Genomic DNA, 18,675 nt, shown 5'->3' on the forward strand with positions numbered 1-18,675 from the left:
TCTTCCTTGAGGTGGACAGGCATACTCCGTAGTAAGATAAGTTTTCAGATCACAGGATTTGATCTCGGATGTGCCATAATGCTGTCTGTCACTTGTGTGTTGTGGAGGAAAGCAGGTGAGATATGATATTGCATAATACAGCAAAATGCAATACACCGAAGTTCATCCCGATGCAAAAACTTCAGGATTCATCAAACTGAAAATAGATGGATAGATAAGGGATCCGAAGCATGTTGGATCTGCATCTGGATTTGCAGAAAGCTGCTATCTATAGATCCATTGATATGATCGTAGGAAGTGTCTTTGAATGGAAATTTATACTCTGTACTACCCAGAAGATCGACGAGTAGAGCATGATGTAAGAGATAGATGGTACTCAAATAAATCTATCCATCTATCTATTCGTCGAATCCATTCCCTCTCATTTCCTACCTACTTGTCTGCTTGCCTACCAGCTTACTGTACATACGCCATCCATGCAATCCTCCCCGTACGAAGCGACCAATCCCATGCAGTCCGCGTCAAAGCTGACTGACGCCAACAACATGAACATACATATACATATATACATATATACAAACGCCATCCATGCATTCCTCCCCGTACGAAGCGACCAATCCCATGCAGTCCGCGTCAAAGCTGACTGACGCCAACAACATGACAGACACCCAAAGCTAGGTAAAGAAAAGCAACAAAAAAATAGGGTTAAAGAGTCAACTTAAGAGTAAGCGTAAGCTTTTAAGCTTCATTACGATGCGTATTTTTTTAATCTGTATGTACTCCATAATTATATATTAAAGCGGAGATTTAATTACCTACTTTCCTACGCTTGCCTCGCAATGTTTCGCGGCGTGAAACGAATTGGGAATTTGAGGATTGGGAAGAAGGCTTGGGGGAGATCCACTGTATTCGTCAGTCAGTTAGACTTTGGAGGAAGGAGAAGGGAATAGGTTTCTATGTATATATATAAATATATTCCAGTATTGTGTATAAAGTCCGATGTGTCCGGTTTAGAAAGGCATTTCGGGACCGATGGGTTGATTTAATCTCTGATTGGGAGTTGAGTAGATACAGAGTACGCAATAAGGTTATGAAACAGATCATAGATGAGGGGGGAAGAAATTTTTAGCCTGGAGCCGCGTGCAAATCTTCTCGTAGAATGGGGCGAAGGAACGGATAAGCCATGCCGTCCATTTTCCAAGATCATGTGTGTAAAATGAGGTTGGGAATTAGGATAGCATAAAGTGGCCTGATTAAAATGAACCAGATTGCGTCTACACTCCCGTGAGTACTCCGTTCATAGGATTTCGTGATGGCGGCTGTGTTGATCCTGGTCGATGTTGTGTTTGTGCTCCCTCACGATGGTGTGTTACCTAGGTACTATCGGTATGTACATTGAGAGTGAAAATGTGCTACCGTGAGAGGAAAATTGAAAGAACCCCCAAGTCGAGAAAAGATCTCAAACAGTTACATTACTTCTCAATGTCACTCCCGAAATCTCGTCCGGAAATGAAAAATGAGGCCATCCCGTTCCTCGCCTGCCCACTCGTGCTCGCGGCTGTTTCTCGTGTCTGCACGGTAAGGCTATATGCAATACGATGCTAGCTATGCGCATCGTATCGTGTCGTAAGAATGTTACCGACTGTCTGGATCAAATTTGTGCTGTCCTTACCTTGCCTTGGCCTCTCACGCGAGAAGATTGGAGGGGTATAAAATAAGATACTTTTAGAATGCTGACATAGGTTACAGGCGTTTGGAGTATTTCAAACAAGAATCTGGGGGCCAAAGAAAGGGAAGAGATGCCGGTGAGCAAAACTATAATTTGATGAGGCGCTGCTTGCTTTTGTGGATTGTTGTGTTCTTATGCGGCCGGTATATTACTGTTTGATGTGCTGACTGCGCCGGGCAGTGATGTGCATGGTGATGAGACCGATGGACTTGGCCCCGAGGTGTACGGAGTACAGGATATTAGAGCAAACATTTGGTAGGTGGTCTTGTGATCTGGCCTATTGTTGGTTGTTTGGTGGAAATGGTAAGCCAAAATTATGGGATTCGATGATCAGTGTAGCAGTGTGGTGGATGATTGTGGGGATGTGGGATAAAAAAGTCTTGAAGTTGGTGATGTGATGATTTTCGAAACTTCACCCCCAACAAATGACTGGCTGTAAAGCAATGATGTTTACGGTTCATATACTCGGCCAGGCTTCAGCCCCCTTTTCAATTGCCGAGTCTGGAGAGCCTTGAAGAAACATAAGCTTTTTCATTTACGCTCCTACAGTTACCTTCTTGATCTTTCAGGTTTGATGATATTCACATTATACTCCGTACGATACATAACAGTTGGACCAACAGTCGTAGTCAGCTAATCATGCTCTTGTGTGGCTGATGGAGACTAATGGCCCCTTCTGCAAATCTGTAGGCGATGAAATAAGCTCATACATAGTTAAAGTCCATGTGAAAGCAGGGGGTTTGCCCGTCAATCCTAATCCGAAATGCTTTCCTTGAATCCACTAAGCTTACGAATCCAGGACCCTCATCATTTATCCTTGTTACCAAGGTTAAATTTGTAAAAAATGACACAAAGAAGATGGGGAGAGAGAGGATGTATTGTGTTGTCGGTCCCAGTCAAGATGTAGATGACGGACGAGTGTTTGTTGATGATATACATTGGAGGATAACGGGTGATGGTGCTCTCAAGAAGTATGGGAATCTGTTCTAGCAAGATGACTAAATACTTACAAATACGTATACGAGTGTGAATCATCAAAATCCAGAACTGTGAATGATATCGAAACAAAGTTTAGTGCATCGGCGTTCTATCATAGAAGCTCATTAAGTTTTCATGGAAGCCAAGTAAGTTTATTCGGAATAAAGATTAGTTTAAAGAGGTTAATATCCCGTAGACAAGACTTTTATTGCTTGTTTGTTTGCAAGGAACAAGGAAAGCTTGAGGCAGATCAGATCTCCACATCCATTTTGTTGCCCACGAGTCCTAATCAGACATTGGGCTAGAAAGCCAAGAAATTCTATTCGCACTTCCAAGATCAAAAATTCTTTCTCTTGTTAATTGCGATTGCTTGGGGAGATCATACATGTTGCATTCAATTATGTATGTATCTTACGTTGTGTATACATCTAGAAGCAAATGAAGGGGGAGCTTCGGGGCAGGAAGATCGAATATCGGCAGTTGTTTGCAATCCAGGTTAGACACATTTCTATACCTGGTATTTGTTAGATATTGCCTCAGCTACTCCTCCGTGCAGTCAGTCTATTTGTATATTCATCTCTGCTGCTTGACTTGGTATTGCCAAGGTTCAGCCAACAAGAAAGACCAAGGCATTCCAATACGAGTAGCAGAAAATAGATGACTTTGAGGTATCAACAAGCTTTAGACACATACCCACACGAGAGACTGAATACCTGTACGGAGTAGCAAGAATATCTTGAAAACGTCTAACTTCTGGAATTCGATGCTGATCTTACTCAAAGAAGTAGCATAACCTGTCTGATACTTCCTAGTCAGTACATTTTCTAATTGTGAAGTGACCAACCACATCGAAATGTAACCCACTTCAGGACAAAGCATTCATACCCCTGGGAAACCAAGAAAGTCCACATAGGTACTCGTTCAATTAGCACGCTCGTAATTCCATATTGCTCCATCGAGTTTAGTTTGGAAGATCCAAATGAACATTGCAGCTTTGAGCTTCAGACTGAATGGATACCCATTCCAAACTTAATCTACAGAGTAAGATTTTCACCAACCAACCGGCGAACCTTCTTTTACACTTATAGCTGTTGCTGGGATTTCGGGGATTCTCATTTGCTACAAGATATTGAGCATTGTTGGTGACCGGGTCCTCTTGCCTTTATATGTGCCATACCATGGACAGGACGGAGTAGTCTTTTACCTTCTTTACTCTAAAAGAGACGGGCGTTTATATTACGAGTTATTGGCATGCTTGCCTTGTCCAAATTCCGTCCACCCCCATCTGATCTTCTTACAAGTTACAGGAGTATGCATTACCTGGTAGCCCAAGACTAAAACCAAGACTAAGCATACGTCCACGCACGACTACGACTGCGACTACTCTATATCGATCTATCGGACATCTTCTTTGAGTCCTTAGTATCCGAACTAATCTCTGAGGGCTTACGCTGCACCGTCCCATTCACCATCTTGATCAATTGGATCATACATAAACTCCTGAAAGGCCCCAAAACCCTAAACCCTTGAACCTGCCTATCTTCTCCACCCGAAAACGGTTTATCAATTTATGCCGACGTGCTCATCCATTTTCATATCGCGCGGCACTTTTGACGAACAAAACCAAGGGATTGGTACGGCACCGAGTGAAAGATAGAAAGATAGAAAGAAAGCTTAATTCTCATTCCTTTTCCTCCTTTTCACCTCTTCACCTCTTCACCTCGTCCTCCTTGAATAACTTTCCGACCGACAAACGAGAGAATCAAAGTTCGATAAACCTTCACCTCCACATCCGCTAGCTGTACTTTAATATTTTAGTGAGCTATAGTTATCTCAACTTCGATCCGTCAACGTCAAACCCTCAAACTGTATCATTCTTCAAGTCGAAATTGTCAAGATATAAGTCAGCTGCTCGGCACGTTCAAAACACCTCTCTCTTCATTACATCAGGTATGTACCATAATCTTTTCTTGAACACAGACATATACAGACGTATACATACACATACACATACACATACACATACATACACACACACACGCACACACACACACCTTTCATATTGTTCAATCATCTTCCCCTTTTTTCAAAAGACAGGACGAGAAGAGACGAGACGAGAGGAGGAGAGAAGAGAAAAGAAGAAAAGAAAGCATCCGGGTACTCGAATATTGAAGGTGGTGTACCTACTTTTGCTGTTGTGTACCCAGATACCTTCATATCTTCCAACTCGCTCTCCCGTTATTCGTTCCTCGTTCTTCGGTAGGAGAGACAAACACACATCAGTTACATCATTGTCTCTATCGTCATCGAAATTGAGAAACATTTCCAATCCCATTCAATCCCATCCCATCCATACCAACTCCAACCTTCACATTCATTCATTACACACACCAAATATATTTGAACCAGACGATTTGTCTTCAAATCCTCTTCATTCCTCAAAGTATTTGAAAGAGTAAAAGATATGTCATCTCAACATATTCAAACACTCGCATCAATTCAATGCGCGAGGAAAGGATAATTGTGGACACATTCAAAATCTTCGCATATCCACACATTCAATGTTTCTCATACGATTGTCATTCTATTTTGGTCGTGGACCGTTTTGTATCAGAATTGATCTTGAAAGAAGCAAAAAAGATTAAGCTCAAGTTCAAGCTCGAGCCGTGTTTAAAACTCGACGACTAGAAACTCTTCTCCACAAGTTCCACAAGTCCCCAAGTCAAAATCTATTTATTTCCTTACTTTTTTCTTTTTCGGAGTAAGAATAAGCGTAAAGTCTGTGAAGCTTTAGTTTAAGCTTCTGTCACCTTGTGCGTCAACTTGTCTCAAGTTCGCGTCGACTTCCGTCTTGTATTTCATTTTGGAGTGGGACAGGAAAGATTTCGAACATTTGACTAACAATTCATCTGAAGCGAAAAGAAGATCGGTAGAAGAACCTCTTTCATCAAACGTCTCACCATCAACAATACACTCGACAATACCTTCACTTTTTTGAGATTTACGTCAAGGGTCAAGATTCAATCAATCAATAAATAACCTACCCACCTCGATTTTAAAACGTCAAGAACGTTAATGTGCCGACTTTCCTAACCCGCACCAGCTTCCATATCTGACGTCCGAGAATCTGCCAAGAAATTAAGCCGCGTAACTTCATTAAGAACAGAAACACGAGAGGATATATCTTGAATTCACGAGTCAATTGATTTGGATAGCCCTATTACGATCTGACATTGAGCAGACTTTATCTGCCATAATTTAGTTCATCTACAAACACAATCGATAATCAATTACTTAATCCATACTCCTCCATGGAGACCTACCACGGACATGTACGCACTCCTGCGGATGCGATTAAGTTATTCGAAGCCTGCCGACTTGGTCTATTACCTCGAGTACAAAGAAGACTATCGGAGAAGGAGAGACAGTCCATAAAGGCTGGATCAGTATTTGTTTGGGATGAAAGGGAAGCTGGAATGCGAAGATGGACTGACGGGAAATCATGGAGCGCAAGCAGAGTCTCGGGGAGCTTTTTAACATATCGGGAGATGGAAGGAAAGAGAGGAGGTGGTCAATTTGTACCACCGCCAGCACGGAGAACGGCAGGAAAGACACCGGACAGTGGAAAGGGTAGCGACGACGATCAAGATATGGACGGAGATGGACCAGACGGATACCGGTATAAACCTGATGGGTTGATGAAACAATCCTTCAGTATCACGACTTCTACTGGACATCATCTTCATTTAATCAGCTACTACTTCTCGCGACATCATCCAAATGCTCCCGAGCTTCCACAGCCTACAAGTGACCCACAACTTCAGCGAATTGTCCCTGAAAAGGGCATGTATCCAGAATCCACAGTTCATGAAGCTCAGGGTCCAGCTATCACCAGAGCGCCAATGCAACAAGGTCCTTATATGCAACAGCCACATCCACATATGCATCAATCTCAACATCGAGTTTCATATGGGTATCCTTCGGGATATGGCCCATGGCCACCATCGCCGGTTTCCACTCCTCCATACCATCCTCAACAGATGTATTCATCACAGCTTCCTCCGCCACCACCTGGGTCGATGCATCCTTCCCCTTATCACATGGCACCGGGACCTCCACATACATCTCCTTACCAATCTCACCAGTATAGTCCTCATCACCATCCTAGTCACGCTCCTGGCATGATGGCGCATGGTCCACCACAACCAACAGTATATGATCGACCTCCACCACCTCTCTCAAACACCTCTTTGCCACCACCTCCCCCACACAACTATCAAAACGGTGCTCCTCAGCCACATCGCCCAGCCTATCGTCCCAGTCCTCAAGCTGAACATGCCAGAATACAAGCTGAACAGCATGCACTGATGGCTCAAAGAGCGTTACAAACAAGTGGAATGATTGATCCAAGATTGGCCCAAGCGCCGCCACTTCCCCCAGTTAATATCGGACCCAACGGGGTTCAGAGAACAACTACTCCACCAAGGCAGGCAACAATTTCCCCGGCTCACACACCAAAGAGTCTCCATGAACAATCAGCCAATTCTCCAAATGGAACACCAAATGGAATTAGTAAATCAGAGGCTCAAACAAAGCCATCTATCTCGAGTCTTGTTCATAACACCGATTCAGCTTGTGTCCTAGAGGATAACAAATCGAACAGCGGCAATACTTCCAGACCCGGATCAACTAGTCCAAGGCAAAATGACAAGGTTGAATCAAAGATAGATGAGGAACAGAAGGCTTCGGGTGTTGCAAGTGGGGCATCAGAAATCGGAAAATTAAACGCTGGAATTTCTGCCGCAGGGCTTGGATGTAATGAAAGGGAAGATCGAAGAGCCATAAGTGTCTTGGATCGAAAATTTATGATCTAGAGGGAGAGGGGTATGGATGGCATTAGGGGCATGAACATTTGGCGTGCAAAATTATTGGAAAGGAGAGGTTTGGAGGGTCAGGCAATAATGGCGTTCGGTATGATGAGCGGAGTTTCGCTTTTCAGGAATGATATCCCATACTTTCGTTTTTTTTGGTTTCGTTTTATTGCAGCATGCATAGTTTTCATACATTTCTTCTCTGTACAATTTTAGATGAACAATCAGGCTTTTCTTCATAATGAATGGAATAAGCAAAGGGGTACCTATGGCTCGGTGGTTTGTTAGTTTGTCTGTGGATGGTTTAAAGTTCCATTACATTGCATTGCTATGGAGTTTACTTTGGCTACTTCTCTTCCGTGGTTTCTGAGGAGGAGAGGGAAGGAGATGAGACGAGATGATTAGATGGGATATCATCGACTCATTCTACTTTACATTACGTTATATTACATAGCTAGATTCACATAAATTCAGAGGGAAAAGAAGAACCCATTTTGAACAATTTGGTCTTGTGTCTGTGATAGCTTAATTGAGATGGTATGAAATGAAATGAAATGAGATGAGACGAGACGAGATGAGCAGATGTACTGAGATGAGATGAAACAAAAGAAGAGGACCCCCAAATTCACACGTGTGTGCGTTTGTAGGTACCTATGCAAAGGATACTAGAACTCGAGTGAGTTGAGTGTGCGGAATGGAGTGGGGGAAGAGAGGGAGGGAGCCTAGTGCTTGGGTTGGGGGTGGTGGGGGTGGTGGGGGTTGTAGAATGAGAGGGGAGGGGGCAGGGGGCAGGGTAGGAGGGATATGTATTGTGCTGTGCTGTGCTGCAGATTTGAATATGAATACGAATATAAAGTAGAATAAATAGAATAATCATTTGAAGAATTATATATGACAAAAGAATTAAAAAAGAATTAACAAATGAACGATTGAATTATTATACTTGAAGTAATAAAATGTAAGATGATGGATGAGATGGGAAAGGATGGAATGTGATATAAATTAATTTGATTTGATTTGATCCGGTCCCGACACAGTGGTTCACTCATATTCCATATCTTCTGCATACACACCTAGATATATATAGGTACCTATATACACCATGTCATGTATGATTAATAGTATACGCATATTTATAATGGTGCTACTGTGGGTCTGCTTGCTTGGCGATGTTTGGAGGGTGTGTGGTTGTGGAGGTGGGATGAATGAGGAGAGTCGAGGTGTGAACTGGAGTTTGGGTTTGAGCTGGGTTGATTGCGGATGATGGATTGGTGGTGGTGGTGTGTGTAGATGTAGATGCAGAGGGAGGGGTGGTGGGATGAGATTGGATGAGATGGGAGGGGAGGGGGATATTGCTGGGTTGGATATTTTAAGGTTGTGTGTGTATGTTTTTCTTTGGAATGAGAGGGGAAGAGAAGAAGGATGGATAATGGGGAGGGGTCTCTAATGGGATGTGCAGATGGATGGTTTCTGTTTTGGATGGATGGAATGGTAGGGTAGTGAATTTGTGGATATTGTAATGCAGAGATTTGCGGCGTGATTGCTAGTGTATGTGGGTATGTATAGGTACTTGTATGTAACGTGGAATTGTATCTTACATAACGTACTAGATAGGAAGAGAACTGAAAAGAGGAGAAGACGAAAGAAAGTGGAGAGGAGTTATTTTTAAATTTGTGTTTTAATCATTATTCTACTCTACTACTCTAGCTCTCTACCCAAGACTCTGGTAATCAACGATTCGATTATGTATGAGATGAGATGAGATTGTTTGATAATTCATCAGATTGTAGGAATAGCACATATGGATATCCACATATATAATAAATATAACATAATGAAAACTGGGATGGGATGGGATGAGACAGGAGCCTCAAGAAATTAAGTCAAGTCTGATCTTGTCTCATCTCATTTCATTCCATCTCATCTGACCTCCCCCATTCTCCCCCCAAATTTTCGGACGGCTATTTGGTCCTGGCCGAGTACCTACGAAGGTCTATCAATCAAATCAGCATTTCGTCGCCGAATTATTTCACCGAAGTATTTTACCGAATCACCTCACCGAATCTCACCCTTCGGTGAGCGCCACTTGCATCCGTGGTATCCAAAGAGCCTAAAACCGGGTGCGTATGTACATAAACACAAACATAAACAAGCATACTCGTACACATACCCACGTTCCATAATCTCGCTCCATTCTAAGACTCTCGACATAGCACATACCCTGCATCTCTCTACTCCGTAGAAAGATGAGTCTAGGCCACACTCCATCTCTTGTCTGATTCCCCGTGAAAATTTCCACACGCTAAACTTCGTCAACGGCTGTGGTGGCATGGTGGCTGTAATGGCAAGAAAGGGGGTGTGCTTCAAAGCCTGCAACATGCGCCAACTATGCAGATGTGAGCATGCGAGCACGGAAGCGAGGTAAGAAAGGCGTAATGATATGGTAAACTGAGACCCCAACTTTGGGGTGCTGAGTCAAGACAGGGGGTGGTGCATAAGGTGTGGGTGGAGAGTTCGAGGTAGTTGTGGGAAGTTCTTTGGGAAGAGTAGGCAGGGAATAAGGATGGATAGTAACATCGGACAAGGTGACGAATAGGAGTTTTATCTCGAAATTATCACTCAATTTGCAGATTTTGGGAGAAATACAAAGGAGAATTTCCTATCAAAATAAGCTCGCGTAAAACAGGAATATAATAAATGTAACTTTCCGTCAAACTTGACTTGAAGTCGAGACAAACGTGTGCATGCGGGGTCGTGGCGCTTAATTCTCAGCCTACAAAGCGCAGCGCCTGCCTGCCCACCTAAAACCCACGCCGAGTTACATAGCTACCCAAGAGGCACTGCAAAACACAAGGTGTTGCGTGTCGGTCGAAATTACCCAAACTAGCCATCCGGGATCGTCAGTTCATGTTCCAGATTGCGCTTCGGCGCTTGTCTAAGGCTGGCGGATAAATTAAAACAATATGCTCTTTCGACTTTTACACTTTCGAAACTATCAAGGCTATGCTTCAACGACGTGTCGGAAGTTGTTAATCACATAGTCTAGCAACCCAAAATGGGTGAATTCCCTGGCCCTTCCGTATCTTCATCACATCTGATATATCTATCAATGGATCCTCTCACATCTCAGATCTTGGCAGCCTATAGGAAGTTACCCTATTCCCTGTGTTATTGACATTCGGTTGGATTTCCGAAATTCCATTATTTCAACATCGACCTAGGTAGTCTTGACGATTGGAAAGTAAGCTTCATCTCATACACCGGCGTGATATTCGTTGGTCATTGAAACAAGGAGATTCAGAATCTGGTGAATCGATATCCTGAATTCGAGGGGTATCGGTGACTTTGCGTGAGGGCTTTTTCTTCGATGTGACGATATGTTAGATGCTACTCTTGCAGTGCACAATCACCAACTGATATGAATGCAGTGCTACACACTTCAACCAGAATATTCACGCCCTTTTCAATTTCCAAACCATTTAGTGCTTCTATTGTTGGTATGAAAATGATGGAGAGTATTTAATGCGAAAAAAAACGGCAACACTAATGTTCAGTAATTAAACTCAGATAGGTATTGAAACGAATCTTTACTTCTGGGGTCTGTAAACAATCAGGTATAGAGAACCCGGCCAAATTGATCCACCCGTTCCGTTAACTATAAACTTTAACCTAACACAAACTTCTATGCATAGCCCGCAAACTTTATGCGGGCACCTACTGTACCTCTGAAATGAGAACGCGACCTTTTACAATCGATTTGTCAAATTCAAATGACCTGTGAATAGATAATCATACACCATTTCCGTGGCCCGCCGAAAGCTCGAGCTGGGGGCCAGGGGCATGCACATGCGAATGAGGCTGGAATCAGAATGAATCTTGTTGAAGATTCGGATGTGCAACACCTGGAGTTAGATACACTGTTGTAGTTTGGGGGCACACGTTCGCAATTATGGTTTCGGTAAAGATTTGCGGTAAGTTTTCAGTTATGTGGAGAGGATTCTAACTTGACATCTTAGTCAAGCGCTTTCAATTTGTATCATTTAAGGGAAAAAAGCGGTTGAGGGTTTGTTGATTAGTTAGTTGAAAGCTAGGGAGTGGAGAGGATGGCGGCGAGCAAACAACGTCATATGACATTTCGCAAGGAGGCGAAGCTGACTTTGTAGCGATTATGCTGAAGTTGGTGTAGACAAGCATCATCCGAAGATGGCATCATCACTAGAGTGTGTTGGTAGAGTGAAAAGATGCACTGAATTGTAATAATTCTTGCCTCTCAGGTCGCCTACAGCGAGGCATTTTCCTGTTGTCAAGAGATTGTCGCTGCATGAATTAGTGATCTCATGTCATAAATCTTTCTATTCCCATGATACCCACTATAATCGTGTCGATCGGGCTTCCCTAAGAAAGCCTCGTGGCAAAGCTATCTCGGGGTTGCTGATCCTCGCCTTGAAACCACAATGCGCCATGTTGATTCATTTCAGCAATCGCATCTCCCAACCCACCTTGGAAATGCGACTATCTCTCTGATGTTCTGGACACCAGAGAGATACCCTAGCAATCTATCGAATCCCAAGCCGAACCCTCCATGAGGTACGCTTCCCCATCGCCTCAGTTCTGCGTACCATTTCAAGGAACCAAATTCTTCTTCCCCTGCATCACCTCGTAACATACCATTCGCTCGCATTGCAGAGATGAGTTCTGGCAATCTATACTCACGCATAGATCCACCTACAATTTCACATGCTTCTGGAACTAGAAGATCAAAGCACTGGACAGTCTCCTGCGTTCCTCCTGCACGCGAATTTTCTGAAGATAGCATATAAAATGGTTTGATGCTTTTTGGATAGTCTGTTACGAAAACAGGCGATCCAAGTCCGACCTTATTGGCGATATATCGCTCGTGTTCAGCTTGAAGACCTGAACCCCAAGCAGGAGGATGTTCAAAAGTTTGGCCACTATTTTCAAGTTCTTCGATTGCTTGCGCATAAGTGATCCGCGGCCAGGGCGCCTTCATCATACCTTCCCATCTTCGGGTCAATTCATGTCTTCTGCTTATTGTATCTTTCTCCTCATCTCCGCTTCGCTTCGATTCTAATATTTCTCTCCCGACTTGAGTAGAATATAGATTCGTTGTCAAATGTCTCAGCATGTTTTCCACAAGATCCATAATTTCATCCATTTTTTCAACGAAACTGCACTCTGCTTCCAACATGTAGAACTCGCTCAAGTGTCGTGGCGTATCACTTTTCTCGGCTCGAAATGTAGGGGATAATGTCCATACTCTTCCTACTGATTGGGCCAAAGCCTCCAAGTGCAGTTGACTCGAAACAGTCAAGTATTTTGGCGATCTGAAGAATGTTCCATCATCACCTTTCCCAACTGGTCCTTTGTGCGCGCTACCGACCTCAAAAACTTCCCCCGCGCCTTCACAATCTGAAGATGTAATTATAGGAGGATGCGTTTGAACGTAATCCTGTTCAGCAAAGAATTGTGTCAGAGAAGCTATACTTTGCGATCGGAATCGAAGTAATGCTGAATTGAAGGGCGTCCGCGTCCGCAAATGAGGAATGGTGCGAAGGTATTCAGGCGTATGGTATTTGTTCTGTAGCGGAAATGTCTGCCAATCCAGATCAGTAGTGATCATCAATAACAACGTATTGCATCCAAGCCTTACATACGGCGGGATCCGCGGCACCTAAAACATCTACTTCAAGCACATGTAATTCATTGCTTTGTGCCTTCTGGTTCGGGGAAGGTTTCCAGTATCCGGTGAGGCGTACAGCTGTACCCGTTGAAAGTCTATCGTACGATTAGGAGTGGAAGAGAACTTATTTGTATGGTTATCAGACCTTTCAGCTTGTTGCGGAGTAAGAAGAGCTTGTAACGGTTGCACACTTGAGCCATCGCCAATTGAAGCAAACGATATCTTTTTTTGGTTCCTAATTGAACGAATAAAGCCATTGACATTGACTTGAACCTCATCTACATTTTCGGGAGATGTTCCAAGTAATTTCGCAACAGATAATTGGGAAGATCTAGTAGGATAAGAAATACTGAAGCTCCTTAATTGAACAAAAGATCGTGCGACATATTTTGATTTTGACAAAAAGCGGGGTTGTACCATTGTTTCTTATTCGATATTTCAGAGGAGCAGGCGACTTGGCAAGATCGACAAGATTAATCTTAAAACTCTCCAAGCGGAATAATTGTGGTTGCCTTTGGTGACTTTGATGTCGTGTCAATCATACATTCTTTTTGATGTTCATGCTTTTCTTCGAGTATCGTATCTGATATTAGAAGACAGAGTGGTAAATGAGGGTCACCGTAGACGCGCGCTAAATGCGGTTCTAAGGAATTAGATAAAGCATTGCCGAACCGGAACGACCCGAGCCGTTGGCTAAGCATTCCCAACTTTCCATCAGATCTGATTCATGATCAATTAACAAACTAAATCGTTAAAATGTCCACATTATCAGTTCTAACTAGACAGCTTATGGGCCGTGATCTAAGTATATCTATATATCGAGATCTGGAAACTCTAACCTTCGAATCCTCGTCAGGGGTTCATAGGATTACGAGGCTGGGCGTCGCCAAAAGCAATTCAAAATTGGAGCAAATTTTTCATATTGCTTTCTCACACCACTTGTTTATTCGTTTTTATCATCCCTCAATTTCTCCCAAATGAATTGTATAAACAGGCTTATACATCAATGATTCCTCTGCCACAGTATACTAAGTGACGAAAGCCTGCCTTACACAACGATTTCTGGAATGTACCCCTATCTGTATAACGTTGTACAGTACCGGTATCCCATTATTACTGTCTATACCCGTTATCATTTTGAACCAGTTCGAACATGCATGGACTAATCTTGTTTCTCATCTGCCCTTACCTAGTCTTAATGGAGAATGACGATAGTTGACAGATCTATTTCTCGCGAATCTTATGTAACCTACAGGATTTGATCAAAAGATCTCTGGGTCGGTCTCCGGTAACATGCATACTTTTTGTCACTTGGTAGCAAGGACTCGGAAGCTGCAACCCATATCATCCGCCTCCAATTCACTGTCGATATGTCTTCAGCTCGGTGGAAATAATCTTGACTCAAAGAGTCTGGACCTAAAAAATCAATCATCAATATGCCTTTTCTTGACTGACAAAAGTTCCGGGAATCTATCAGCTCCAGGTCTGTGATCGAGATCGTGCATCAGGAATGTGGACTAGATCGCGCTCGCAGCATTTACTTTTTTTTGAACCACATCTCTTGTATCCCTTCGTTTATATATACTTGAGCCATGCCCCTCGTCTTGTTGTCGATTATCGCGGTGAATTGCATCTACTATAGCTTTTAATTTAAGAACTTGCTTCGATATATACCCATCGTTTTTTTATTCCGCCGCTTTGCATTAATCAATTTCTCATTCCGTCTAGATCCTTATCTTTTTATTTCACCTACAAACTCAACATGCCCCCCTCGAAGCCAAAGCCTTCAGAGATCGCCGCTGAGGCGAAGAAAACTTACGTCCCTTATATACGCAGTGCATGCCCGCAGTGGCCAGCTACTTCGTACTTATGCCATTCGGATTCTCTACGAGATCAGCCAATTAGGGAATCAAGACAGTATACATTTGGTAGGTATTCTAGGGCTTTGGGAAAATCTTAGATTTAGATTTATTGGCTAATGTTTCAAAGCTTTTATGAACGAGATCCCGTGGATCTAGCTCTTGAATGGACGGCCAGCGAGAATGATCGACCCATTCCAGTCATCATGCCGGCACATGAAAGGCGACCAGGTGGTGATTGGGAAGCTGGTATGCTCTTTCTAACCGGGTGCCTATTTCACTCTAACTCATTTCCTCAGGTGTTATGCAACCGGAAGAATGCTTAGCCAGACGAAGCACTCTATATACTTGCTTAACGACACCAGCCTCAGATAACATCACCTCGAATAATTACCCTATTCCCGAACGAGCTGGTATTATCTCTCAGAACGTTGGTAAGTTGACTAGACTCAAATGTGATATTTGCCTAACAAGCCCAAGTTGTTTTTCCGCAATGGACCAGAAAAGTATGAGCCGTGGTCAGAATACAAATGTGAGTTTTCAAAGCATTAACTACGAACTTCTTGTTAACAAATATCTCAGCACTGCCCATAATTTCTGTCCCTACCGTCAAGCGTCCTAAGCTTGATAGCTCAGGCAAAAAGTACTCTTTTAAAACGGAACGGGAATTGATGAAAGCTTCCATTAAGACCGCCTTGCGGATTGCAATTTTCTACGGTTATGATAAGATTGTAATCGGAACGTATGGGCTTGGCCCAGGTTTCAAGAATCCACCAGAAGAAGTTGCAAATATCTGGCGTGAGCTGCTCGTTCGTGACAACGAGTTCAATCAGCAGTTTTCAGCCATCATCTTTGCCTTTGAGCCATGTGAAGGTCCCGGAGGCTCCAGCTCCAGCAGTCCAAGTTCCTCATCAAAAAGTTCAAAGTCATCAAGCTCAAGTAACAAAACTTGTTTCACTCACGAACTCGAAATTTTCAGGCAGACGTTCAAGCCAGCAAATCTCCATGGCGCGTTCAAGGCTTGAAAATTTTCAACGGTGATGTTTGCTTGGCGTTCTAGGTGGTGCAAAGGGTAATAGCTGTCACGATGCAGGCATGGGTGTATTACATGGTGGCGTTTGTGACGCGACACGGAATACAGAATTCAGGCCTGGCTTAAGAGCGGTGGGAAAATGTTGGGACTACTTTATCATTTTTTCTGTAGTCAGCTATTCAATTGCGAGACATTATACATACGAATGATTCTTGTTACCTGTTCCTGAGAATACCTGATTACTATACAGGGATAAATTGGAAGGTGAGACAAACAGCTGAGGAAAGCTCCTTTAGTGATGGACTATATGGAATTTTATACGCCGATTACTTCCTCCAAGGAGGACCAACTAAATCCTATGGCTTGAAATGTAACTCCCTTGGAGAGACCAGGACTGATCGTCGTTGGACAACTTCGCCTAATGTTGAGCTGACGGATACGGGAATATCTCCGGTCTGTCTTTCATCACTCTTTGAATCAACCATTTGTTTATGCGGGATATCCAATTTCAGTCTTTTTTTATCAGCTCCTAATTCCCAAGACCTGATAAATCTCCGTTCCCAGAAATCACATCGTGGTCACAGCATGCGTCAAACGGAGATTTTCCTGCGCCTTCCTTAAAAGAAGACATCTACCCATCAGAAAGCTCAAGTACATTGTTTTGCGGCACCCAACGCAATTATAGTTTCACATCAATATGACATATGTGGCTCCGACCTCAACCAAATATGCAACATCCCGCACGATTCCGCCCCCAACAATACAACTCTCCAGATCTAGTACGACGTCCAGACACGGCCGAGCCTACTTCTCGGGCCCTCTACTTTGTCTCTCCTTGCAATGTGCAACGACGTTCGACCAAATCTGCGGATCCTGCATTGCGTAACTATTATCCGTATTGCTTTAGTCAATTGGTATGCATGTTCCCTACGTTACACGGCACTGTTCTGGAAGAAGAACGCTCGAATCGTGGAGGGGATTTGATCGGATCTGAAAGAGATGTCAAGGCTGCGGGCCGGCAGTGCAGTGTTACACGCGAGATATCGGCAATCGAAATCTCTGCACCTGTACCACTAAAGGTTGAGAAAATGTGGAGAGGTGAGATTGATGAGATTCGACGTCACAGATAGATTTGGGAAAATGCGTTGAGGTGGGACCGTGGACGAATATGATCATGTGAAATGATTGGTCTCGTTGGTACGCCGCTAGGAGAATATTTATTGGTATTGGTATCACGATGAATCTTTTCCGGATCTTGACTTAGGAGTTTTCTATCACAGCTGCATAATATGACGGATCGGAAATGTTGTGCAGCGTGAGAGAATATTGTTGTGGCATGATCTCGAGAAGCACTGACTGGCACAGTAAACGAGGGGGTACATCCATTCGGCCCCCAATATTACGGTTCCTGGAAACTTGAATCAAGGAGAAACATGTCACATTTTGTAACCACATATGACGTTGGGTATTTCTTAGAAGTCTGGAAAAAAATTCATTTGATTGTGGGCTTTCTGTCGAACACCCAATATTGTTTTCTCAGTCCGTCGAGCCACTTCATGAAAACTTTAATCTCAAGATCAAAATTCCAGATTTAGCTCCAAATTCGACTACTGATCTAACTGATCTAATCTATAGCCCAAACGTTCGTTTTCCGATGTCACAAAGGCTCGGCCCGAGTTCTCACGCCAGCCTCAAATGCCAGTCATGGCCATGCTGGTGCCGACTCGGGCTTAATCTTTCGGGTGACTTTGGTGGTACACAATCTTCCCGATCACAGTAACCTGGATGCTTGACCTCTTTGTACTCTTGCATATGATGTTGATTGTGCTGCGGACATTTCTTCTCCCAAAAGTAGCCGATAATGTGGCTACATCGTGGGCAGACAGTTTGCACGTAGATATACATTTGCTGTTGCTCTCTTTTTGCTTTTCTTAATTCTGAAAGTTGTGAGATATCTTGTAATGTAATGCTTGGATTGTTTTAAAGGGAAAGGTTGTACCATCTGAAACTTCTTATCATTTGTAGAGCACAAGCCGTGTCCAAATGATTCTTCACGCAACTGCTTTGACAATGTTCTTTGTTCGTGATTCATACTATGTTATTGTCTGAGACTTGTTTTCTTTGATAAAAAGCTTTTTCATTGTTCTCTATTTCTAAAAATAAGCCCACTTGCAAGCGAAGAAAGAGTTATCGATCTCCGGGTGAGCATGCCGGTTTCTGCATTATCTCCAAACAATGAACATCAGAGACACGTGTAACGGAGATAACTCCATTGCCTTCGTTAGATTCTAGAACACCCTTTCCTTGAGAACGTGTGATATTCTTTTGTGATCTAATGACTAGAAAAGGAACACGATTCTTAGCATGCTTTCCCATAGCCTTCAGATTCTTCCCAGAACTTTGTCGATTCACAAGTAACTTGCATATTTCCTCCTCCGTCTTCAAATCTTGGTCATCGCATAAGATATGTGCCTTCTCGAAATCAGATATTGCATCACATGCAA

General features: G+C 43.2%; 4 protein-coding genes across 4 annotated transcripts; 3 read left to right on the plus strand and 1 right to left on the minus strand.

The window, feature by feature from the left end:
- Positions 1-6,018: 6,018 nt before the first annotated feature.
- Positions 6,019-7,581, plus strand: EAF02_008523 (uncharacterized protein; the record flags this gene model as incomplete). The annotated part of the gene is made up of 1 exon (XM_038904571.1): positions 6,019-7,581. The coding sequence occupies one exon, from the start codon at positions 6,019-6,021 to the stop codon at positions 7,579-7,581; it is 1,563 nt and encodes a 520-aa protein (XP_038755628.1).
- A 2,661-nt stretch (positions 7,582-10,242) lies between these two features.
- EAF02_008524 (uncharacterized protein) lies at positions 10,243-13,830 on the minus strand. Its single transcript, XM_038904572.1, has 4 exons — positions 13,425-13,830; positions 13,254-13,374; positions 11,950-13,192; positions 10,243-11,895 (listed from the first exon to the last, which is right to left on the minus strand). Exons 1-3 carry the CDS (start codon positions 13,697-13,699, stop codon positions 12,053-12,055), a joined length of 1,536 nt encoding a protein of 511 aa, XP_038755629.1. The 5' UTR covers positions 13,700-13,830; the 3' UTR covers positions 10,243-11,895; positions 11,950-12,052.
- Positions 13,831-15,041: 1,211 nt separating this feature from the next.
- Positions 15,042-16,163, plus strand: EAF02_008525 (uncharacterized protein; the record flags this gene model as incomplete). Its single annotated transcript, XM_038904573.1, has 5 exons — positions 15,042-15,211; positions 15,269-15,387; positions 15,438-15,568; positions 15,619-15,670; positions 15,721-16,163. 5 exons carry the CDS (start codon positions 15,042-15,044, stop codon positions 16,161-16,163), a joined length of 915 nt encoding a protein of 304 aa, XP_038755630.1.
- A 712-nt stretch (positions 16,164-16,875) lies between these two features.
- EAF02_008526 (uncharacterized protein) lies at positions 16,876-17,964 on the plus strand (the record flags this gene model as incomplete). Its single annotated transcript, XM_038904574.1, has 2 exons — positions 16,876-17,269; positions 17,807-17,964. The coding sequence occupies 2 exons, from the start codon at positions 16,876-16,878 to the stop codon at positions 17,962-17,964; spliced, it is 552 nt and encodes a 183-aa protein (XP_038755631.1).
- Positions 17,965-18,675: the final 711 nt, after the last annotated feature.

Source organism: Botrytis sinoallii (genome assembly GCF_014898435.1).
Source record: "Botrytis sinoallii strain Bc 23 chromosome Unknown BSIN_016, whole genome shotgun sequence".
Classification (NCBI taxonomy): domain Eukaryota; kingdom Fungi; phylum Ascomycota; class Leotiomycetes; order Helotiales; family Sclerotiniaceae; genus Botrytis; species Botrytis sinoallii.